This window comes from Psammomys obesus, unplaced genomic scaffold, assembly GCF_907164565.1.
Source record: "Psammomys obesus unplaced genomic scaffold, mPsaObe1.curated_primary_1811, whole genome shotgun sequence".
NCBI classification, from domain to species: domain Eukaryota; kingdom Metazoa; phylum Chordata; class Mammalia; order Rodentia; family Muridae; genus Psammomys; species Psammomys obesus.
In genome coordinates this window covers 17,249,273-17,259,226 of record NW_026590062.1, presented here as the reverse complement: position 1 = coordinate 17,259,226, position 9,954 = coordinate 17,249,273, and the positions used below count along the sequence as shown (strand labels likewise).

At 50.4% G+C, this 9,954-nt stretch overlaps 1 protein-coding gene across 2 annotated transcripts in view; it reads right to left on the bottom strand.

Annotated features, from left to right (window-relative positions):
* Adgrd1 (adhesion G protein-coupled receptor D1) overlaps nt 1-9,954 on the bottom strand; it is a 112,086-nt gene that overhangs the window by 5,723 nt on the left and 96,409 nt on the right. For both annotated transcript variants that reach the window (XM_055606125.1, XM_055606126.1), the window contains 2 exons: nt 8,806-8,872; nt 425-516 (listed from right to left, as the gene is read on the bottom strand). In XM_055606125.1, the coding sequence (XP_055462100.1) occupies nt 425-516; nt 8,806-8,872 (159 nt within the window). The remainder of the gene's footprint in view (nt 1-424; nt 517-8,805; nt 8,873-9,954) is intronic.

The window sequence follows — 9,954 nt, the reverse complement described above, 5'->3', positions numbered from 1 at the left end:
AGATAGATAGATAGATAGATAGATAGATAGATAGATAGATAGATAGATAGAGTGAGTGGGGAATTCCCCCCACCCTGAAAAGTTCAGGGTAGAGGGCGGAGTATGCCAGCCATGCCCTGCAGCAGGTAGGGACCGAGAGGGTGGAGCTGTTGTTCTAGGTCTGAAGCACAACAGCTGATTCTGGCTACAGAAGTCCCAGGCGACATCTTCATATGGCCTCCAAGGTTGCATTGAGACCTCCGATTGCGTCATCAGGAGTGAGTAATGGAATAAACGAAGGGCTGTCCATGTAGGCTTTGAGGGTGCAGAGCCCGCTGAAGACGCGGGGGCTTTCCGTGGGAAGCACCATTATCCGATTCTCCTGAAGCCTGCCGCAGCACCCATGGGCAGTGCAGTGGGATACGGCCAGTTGGGGTCAACTCACTTGAAGGCACTGGGGTCCCCGTGTATCTTGTAGTTCTCGGTGCTGATGTGGGAAATAACCCTTGTCACAGCAACCAGGATAACAATGTTGACCTGCAAGGGAGGAGAGGGAGAGAGGCAATGGGGAGCCAGGCCTACCCACAGGACACCGGGATCTGGCCCACGGTAGCTACTTCTCGTCCAGCAGGAAACAAAGCTGGGGCAGATTCAAGGCTTTGAGCAGTAAGCCTGCTCCTCTGCGCTGCTGAGCAAAGAGACAAGGCAGGGACTCGGTTCTCATTCCACAAGCATCATGGCACAAAGAATGAGTGTGACCTTTGGGGTCAGATGAACCAGCTCAAAGCTCATCTCATGCTTGCTCACTCCGTTTGACCCCAGACACCTCTGTGGGTCCTGGGAATCTCTGCTTCCCACTGAGTGAGAAGGATTGGCTGATGCAAACTAACCAGCGAAAAAGGAGTGAAAAAAACCAGCGAGAAAGTCCCATTTGTCCAGTCCACATACGGCAGCTGGCTCTCATCACCCACACACCCGTATGATGTTTGAAAGACATAGCAGTGTGTGTAGGACGGTGTTATCTGTGCCCAGCATTGCCTGTGCTCCTGGGTGAGGACCTGCTGGGTAGTTCCCATGCTAGGCCAGCACTCAGGAGACTCAGGCTCTAGCCCAGCTCCTCCTTTACCTAGCAGTTCTCCTGAATCCTAAATATTAAGGGGCAAGGTGGGACTAGCAGGGGGAATGACCCCTCCCCCAGTCTCTTTCTTCTTGAGGGTCCCCAGTGGGTTGTAAGAGCTATGCTGTGGCCAGAGCCTATTCCCTTCAGTGTTAAAATCTTCAAGATTATCACGAGGCCAGCTACAAGCTTGTGACCTTAGTACTGACTGAGGCTTCACCATCAGGCCTCATAGGGAGGCTGCTGGCCCATCCACCCCGTACACAGCCAGACCTGGCAATACTAGAGAGGCCTGCAGCTGAGACCTCCAACACCACAGCTTGCGACAACATACCTGTATCAGTAGCCCAGGTGGCTGAGCCTCAGGCATCCTGAGACACCGCCCCCTTCACAGAATGCCTGATTTGGACCCACCCCCTGCGTAGAATACCTGATTTGGGGGGACTTGAGATGCTTTCCCCTCTCTGGTTCCAGCTGGTATTTTTCCACTCCAGCCCTCTCCCTCTGCCTCCTCCCAGCTCCCATCAGTCATCCAGAGCCTTTTGTTAAAGGTTTTCAGCTGAGACAATTCTGGGTCTGTGCTACACGGCTCCCAGGAAAACGAGGCACTGTGGGTACCTCGCTTGTCCTGTCTAGACTCGTTTATGCTACCATCAGACATGAACAAAGGCTCAACCGTCACTTTCCCTCGGTGCCTTGTTGCCCTGGGTAACAACAGGGTCTCCCAAGGTCAGAGATGATGGAAGAGGTTAATGCATAACCAGCTAGCAGAGTGTCACGCCATGTCCAGTAATTCAGCTGCCCTCCAGCCTTTCTACAACTGATGACAGCGGCCGGAAAACCGCATATGACAGGAGCAAGAGGCAGTGGGAGTAGTGGGCCACCGGCTTTCAGACTTAGTTATACTCCAACTTGGACAGAGACAGATGGCAGAGCAAGCTATGTGTGGTGACTGATTCAAGGGGTGGGGGTGTCACCTCGGAACACCGTGGCCACACCTGAGAGCATCCTGCTGTCAGTCATGGAGGCCCGGGCTGTGTGCCCCATATCCTACAGAGCACCCACTGTGTCACCGAGAGACAACGGAGACGGAGCAGCCCTAGGTCACAATGTTACAGACTCTCCTGCCCTCCTGAGATTTAGTAGATTTTCTTGGGGGGGGGGGATGCTTTATCATTTGTATGCCTTTGGTTCATTTCCAGAGCGCTGGAGTTTTAACAACACAATTCCTCTTGAAATTACCCTGATTTGGCGGGGGGGGGACGTTTAGAGCGAGCCACTTTCCCACTGGCATGCTGCCAGCCTGCCCCTTTGCACTTCGGGAATTTACAGCCTAGCCACCTCACACACCTGCAAAAGCTGTTGGCCGATGATTAGAAGCAAATTGGTTATGCACCGGGGGACTACAGATGTGGACCCTGGGGCTCTGTAGGTCATACCTATGACACAGCCATTGTCTTCTCCTTGCCTAAAGCCCCGAGGCCCTGTGTCCCCTGGAGGAGACACTACTGGACAGTTGGAGGTGTCCAATCTGTAGAAAACGCATGGCGAGGGGAAGAGAGTACCAAGCCTGCCTTCCCTTGGGAAGTCTTGACACTGGGGGACAGAGTAACAGATGCATGCAAAAACTGTTCATACATTCAGATTTTTTTTCATACATTTCTAAGATTTTTCTCTCAACCATGTCCATTACAAATTTAAAAACCAAATCACTTAACTACTTTTTAGTTTGGAGTAATTATAAATTAAAAGGAAAATTACTTGAAACTCATTTTCAGTGAACGTGTCAACAGTGCCCTTGGAAGGGTCACAAAGATATTTAACTAGGCTAGGTTAATGACTCAGGGACAGTGACGGGCCTGAGGAAGGGACAGTGGGCTGTTACCTGTGGAAGAGATTCTGATCTTGTGTGGGGTCAGAGGTCACACTACTGCTCCTCATGTGAGCATAGAGGTTATACCATGGTGAGCAGGCCACATGAGCTCACGGTCCCAGCAGCTCCTCTGGAAACCATAAAACATGATTCCATCCCATGCCTCCTCAGATCAAAGACCAGAGACCTAGCCCCGTATTCCCTGGCTTCCTAAACCAAGCTACCAACAGGGCAATCAACTCTTGCTGGAGTGTTTCACAAACATAAAAAAATGTGACAGGCAATCACCTCGGGATTTTTTTAAACTGATCTAGTCAGGAAACACAGTGTCCCAATAGCAGCAAAGCTGCTCATATTTCTATCTGTCCCGGCTTGTCACTGTTTTTCTTTTTATAGGTTTTTCTAGGTTTGAAGTATGTCTGGTTTCATTTGGAGGCTTAGGACAAGTCCAACACATCTGTAGCAACTTATCCACATGTCTGTGTTTTGGGATCTGATGCTGCACCAGGACTGTCTGGTAGGCAGTGGCATTGGGAGACAGTGATCTTGAATCTGTGTACTGAAGCAGGAGCCAGTGGCTTATAAACCACTTAATCTAGAAATTCACAGAAATACGAAGCAGAGTGGGCCTGGCCCCTTGGCTCTGCTCTGCTCACTCTGCCCACATTCCTGCAGACCTGAAAAGGCCTGGTTTGGTCATGATGCTATGTGAGGTGACTGTCAGGGACTTGCATCAATTTGCAGGATGGGGACAAACTCCTAAGGGCAAACATCAAAGAGACAATTCCAAGCTGCATTTCAGAAGAGAAGAATAGAGCTGCACACCAGGTGGTCAACAATAAAGCCCAGAACAGGCCAAAATGACCCAGGAAAAGGTCATGGTGACTTCTCTAGGAGGAAGGAGAGATGGTAGGTGAGGCCTCTGGGGATGGGCCAGGTTCTGCTGCTCTGTCAACTCAGGGCCATCTAGGAATTTATGAAAAAAAAAAATAGAAATATACACAAGTGTTTTACAAGGAGAAAATTTCTACATCTGCATACACAGGCTATATATATATATATATATATAGTCCCCAGTAGTATCTATCTGTGTCCTAGCATCCCTGTGTCTGTGTCTGCCTGGGAACTCTACATACAGCCTTGCATGTGGTTGACTTATGTGCCTGTAGCTCTGTGTAGGTGTGAATCTCTGGGTCTACAGCTCTATGTGGCATGGATCTATGTGTCTAAAGCTCTGTTTATAATGTGTCTATATACCTGTACCTCTTTGTGCCCATAGCTCTGTATATTTGTGACTCTATGTGCCTGTAATTCTGTGTCGGTAGCTACAAATCTACGGGCTCTGTGTCTATATTTGTGGATCTGTGCATGTAGTTCTGTGTACCTACATATGTATGGACCTCTAGCTCTGTGGATCTGTGGACCTATGGGCCTATAGCCTTGTGGATCTGTAGATCTGTGGCGTGTCGTTCTATATATCTATATCTCTGTGTAGAGCTTCGTGGATCTGTAGGCTTGTAGCTCTGCCTCTGCATCTACATATTCATGTGTCAGGGAAGATAAGGATTTTTGAGTACCCAGAGTCTCGTTTCTCAGACCTGGAAGCATTGTCCTCCTTCCCTGGCTGGGACAGGCACAGACCAAGCCACTGTGGGGCACAGGCTGTAGGATCTCTTTTTTCCTGAACTCTTTCTTCTTGGTTGCGTGTACCCGTGTCCAGGCTCTTTGGGCTGACCTGCATTCCCTTGCTACCAAGCTTCCACGGCATAGCCTCATAACATCACTGCATGTTGAGGTGGGGCATCAGAAAAGTGATATATTAAACTAAGGTCATTTGTATAGGCTGTAATCAAGGAGAGATATGGTCTCACACAGGCAGATGGCAAAGGAGAGAGAAGACCAGGAGAACTGACCTGCTGAGCCTCTGATTTCGGATGTTGGGCTTCTGTGACAATAAGAGAATAGCTTCCTTCATTCAAGCCCCTAGTCTATACATGGTATTTTCTTGCAAGATCTTGAGCTGACAAAGCCCCAGGGACCTTCTGGTCCATTGGACAGGGCTACATTTAGCACCATTAAGTTGGATGGTGGGTCCTGATGCTGACTGGCTTGGTTCTGGTTTTCTCTTTAGCTCTAGAAAGCCCACAATGGCCTGTTACTGCCCACAACCTCCTTCATCTTCAGACCAACCCTCACACGTTCTGACACACACATTCCACTTTCTAAAATAGCTTTACATAAAAATTGTGCAAGTCAGCTGGGCATGGTGGTGCACACCTTTAATCCTAGAACTCAGAAGGCAGAGGCAGGTGGATCTCTGAGTTCGAGGCCAGTCTAGTCTACAGAGTGAGTTTCAGGACAACCAGAGCGACACAGAGAAACCCTATCTCCAAAAACTGGACTTGGGAGGCGGTTTGGCAGTTAAGGGAATATACTGCTCTTGCAAAGAACCTGAGGTCAGTTCCCAGCACCTACATTGGGTAACTGCCTGAAACTCCACCTCCAGAGAATCCAATGCCTTTAGCCTCCTTGGGCACCTACACTCACACTCATGTGCAAAAACCCACACAAAGATACACACATACCCAAAATGAAAAATCATAAAAATAAATCTTTAAAACTCCACTAGCCTCACAGAGTGTTTTTAGATGCAGATAGTGTCTTAAGCATGGGGCAGCAGTTCGCACTGCCCCCCAGGGAGCCACCATTCAGGAGTATCCACCCACATTTTCTCATCCATTTCCCACTTGCATGAGAACAAGTGCCCACAGAGAGCTTTTACACAAATGGGGTCAGGCCACGCTTGACATCCAAAACCTGCTTCCTTCATTTGGAAGTAAGCGGGAGAACTCCTGGGTGAATGAGGGCATGGCTCAGGAGGGTACAAACCCCTCCATCGTCTGAGGTGGGGGCCACAAAATGTCTCCCCATGCCTACCTAGCACCCAGCCTGAAGCCTGGCAGTCAGTAGGACTGGCTACAGCATGCCTTGCAGCTGGGATTGGCCAATTTCTTTCTTTCTTTCTTCTTCTTTTTTTTTTTTTTTTTTTTTTTTGCCAAGGGCTGGGTAGTAAATACTTTCGGCTCTGAAGGCCATAGTGTCTGCTGCAGACTATCTTGGAACTGCAGCCTGAACAGCTGCAGACACATTGTAAATCAGCGGGTGTGGCTGTGGCCCAAACCCCAACCTCAGAGTACACGTGGTCATGTCTGCAGCACTAGGCAAGCCTGCCCTTTACCGGTGAAGCCTCTGCGACCCTGTCATACAGTTCCTCCTGTTGTGGTGACTCCAACCATAAAATCATTTTTGTTGTTACTTCGTAACTAATTTTGCTACTGTTATGAATCGTTGACATAAATATCCGCATTTTCCGATGTTTTTGGGGGGACCTCTGTGAAAGGGTCATCAACCCTCAGGGGGTCACAACCCATAGGTTGAGAACCGCTGCCATAGAGGCTGCCCACACCTCCCTCTCAGCTTCTGCCGTACCCTACTTTACAGGAAGGCACCAATGACCCGACAGTAGCCACCCTGGCTAATGTGGGCAACCTGGGAGAATGTGCAGGCTGTGAGCTTTAACCCTCTGCAGGGGAGGCCGACAGGGGAAGCTATGAGCATCACACGCTGTGGCTGAGGACTTCCATTCCTGAGGTTGAGAATCTGACACGCCGGGAAGGGTGTCAGTGTACTTTAGGCAGCACAACCCCTGGGAATCACACCCAGGGCTACATGAGCCTGGGGCACACAAGGGTGTTGGGTTCCTGAAGCCGGAAAGAGAAGGATCTGGGCCCAGCTGCCTCCAAACCTGGCTGCCTCTGGCTAGAGTTATGCATAGAACATCTGTACACAGGGGTTCTTCCTGGCCCAAAAGATCCAAAGGGACCAGACCTTCAACACAATCACTTTCCTTCTCAGTGCTGCTGCCCCACAGCCTTCATGCTGGTGGCGTCCCCTGAGTCAGGAGGGACGATGGAGGAGTGGGCATCTCTACTGAGAATGTATCCACAGTTTGGCTGGCAAGATGAAGGGTCCTACTAGACCCCAGACAGCAGGAAGACAGAGCACAAATCTCTTGCCCAAGCCTCTGTGAGGCCCTGAAAACAACATGTAATGGCTCATGGTCCTCCTGTAGGCCTGGGCACAGCACAGCTCTGGCATGGGAAGCTCACAGTACTACTGCAATATGTTGCAGACTCTACACCTAGAGCTGCTAATGGGAAGAAAACCAGTGGAGCCCAGACATCCCTCTTTGCAGACATCTCTGGATGGAGCTTGGCTCCACCTCATCCCTAGTCTAGACCTTATAGACCTCCTTAAAGGTGATTCCCACACTGAGTGGGAACCACTCTAGATACCATGATCCCCTCCTTGCTGAGTCATGGCTTCCAATTCCTTTGAGGCTCCTTTTCTTAGGAGGCTATGCAAGTTTGCCCAGGATAGCGGTGGAGCCCTTGGAGCCACAGGCCACCATAATAGGGGACTAACTTGTAAACATGGATCCTGGGCTAAGCCTCAGCCAGGACCCCGCCTAGCTAGTGACTGCAAAGCTAGCATGGTTCCCCAGCCCCACCCTACCCCCGGGCTAATGGACCCTCCATAGCATGTTTCCAGTGTGGAAAGGTCCAGCAAGCTCATCACAGTGCAGCTGGGACTACAATAGTCATGCGTATAGCAGGAGACACATGTATAGTGACAGTTCCTGGCCTTTTTGCTCCAAAGGGCACTGTGATGACAGTTCACTCTCTGCCCTCAGCCAAGAAGGCACCATTATGCCCATTAGCACGAGGACATCAGAGGAATTTCTATTAGACACAATTAGCAGTTCGGCATCTCCCTCAGTTTCCTTTTTAACTAATTACCAGGGTCTTGCCTTAACCAGCAGTCGCTGAATGAGGGTGGGGTGGCCCTCAGATATGGTCCAAGACTTCCCAGAGGTCACTCCACCTGGTGAAAGGTGAAGTCTGATATCACCTGAGATGTGAGGACAGTTTTCTCCCTGCTATCAAGGTGGGGCTGGGACACCCTATCTTGGGAGTAGCAAACCAGCCTACTGAAGACCCATGGATAAGGGGTAACCCTTGGGATTGGTCACCAATGGCCCCTAGGGACCTATGAAGAACTCAATACCCTGCAAAGGTAGTAGGGAAAAGGGTAGGATCCCCAGAACTTCAGTTATGACTCAGTCTAGACAAGAAGTCCTGCCCAGGGTGTTGTAGTGGAAATGGGGGTGGTTCTGGCCCCTATGACTACACAAGTTTGCTCTGTGAACTCCCACATGCCTGCAGCCATGAACATCAACATACAGGCACTGAGGTCATCAGGAGGATGTAGCCATGGTTACGAGAATGCTGTATGGGTCTGGCTGCTTGCTAACCCTGGGTACCTGCCACAGAGAACAGCCGCAGTGAAGACAGAGTTCCTCAGCCATGGGCAGGTGCCTCACTGAGAGCTGTGTGGCTGATACGTGTAGCTACGCCCCTTACTGTCCTCTCTGTCACTTGTCTTCACTTTGCCAGATGAATAGTCACTTGCATACGAGGTTTGCAGGAATCCCTCTAATGTGTCAGCCTTGGAGTGCTGGGACTCTCTGAGAATTCTGTACATGTCTCTTGGCCTGAGCTTTGTGGAGGTCCGGGGATACTCCAGACTCAGGGCCTTCCTGAGGCTATGGGCAACCAAGGCTCAGGACCGCTCACTCCCCTGGAGGGAAGAGCAAGAATAAAAAGTGGACAACAGCATGACGCTGTATCTTGGGGTGTGTCTTCAGGAAGCCCGGCACAGTTCAAACAGCCCTGCCCCGATCTGTCTGACTCTGCCAATGAACCGGAAGACTTACCACAATCACCAGCAGAGCAGGGCCCACAAAGGCCCAGATGGCACCACTGCCCAGTGACAACCAGCAGCTGGAGAGAGAAAAGCATCACTTGAGCAGCCTTGTCCACCCTCTGCAGAGTGACTGCCACCCCACAGCCATAACAATGGCAGGGCCCCACCCAGAGGAAGGACTTGTCGGCTCTGGGGGCTGCTATGACACCACTCTTCATCCTGAAGCCATCTCCATGGGGATCCCGTGACTCTCTTACTTAAAGGGGATTTTCTAGAATTGATGCCCAGGTCAGCCACCTCTGACGAGTCCATAGCTAAAGCCCAGAGTAGGTTTCCACTTTGTTACCAGAATAAACAAAAATCCACATCAGGAACTAGCTTTGGGTGTTTGCAGAGCAAGTCAAATTCTGGCCAGGAAGACGCCTTCAGTGGGGCTTAGAGAGTTGGCTCGCTAGCTGCCTGTCTTCACTGAGCCTGCTGGTCACTATATTCCCCATGAATAAACAGCCCATTGTCTCCCAGCCATCACGCTAACACACTGGAGTAAAGTGACTAGGATGTGAGAGTCTACCTAATCTCAGAGACATGGCCCCTGACTCAGGTGACCTACCCAGCTCCCTGAGAGGGTTCCATGTCCTCCCAGAGCCGGGAGTGGGATCCAGGAATATCATTTTTTCAAACCTGGACATTAATGCTCTTTCCTCATGACACTACTGGGACACATAGAGACAGCAGCAAAGAGTGCGGTCCAGGCCTCCCAGCCAAGAAAGGACTACAAGACCCATCTGCCTGTGCATCCCCAGACCGTGCTCATTTGCATATTCTCATATTTCTTCCACTGGATGCTACACATGCGCTAACACCCAAGAAAGGCCTGAAGGCCACAAACATGGGCTTCGTGGTGACTAGAGCCGTGTACCTGGGAGAAGCACATGGGTTCAAAAATTCCCATCAGAAGGATCAGTGGGTAAAAGCACCTGCTGCCAGGCCTCCTGGTGACCTGAGTTAGAATCTGAGGTAGAAGGAGAGAACTGGCTCCTCAAGGTTGTCCTCTGACCTCCACATGGATGCGATAGCATGTGTGTGTGTGTGTGTGTGTGTGTGTGTGTATGCACACACACACACACACACACACACACACACACACACACACACACAC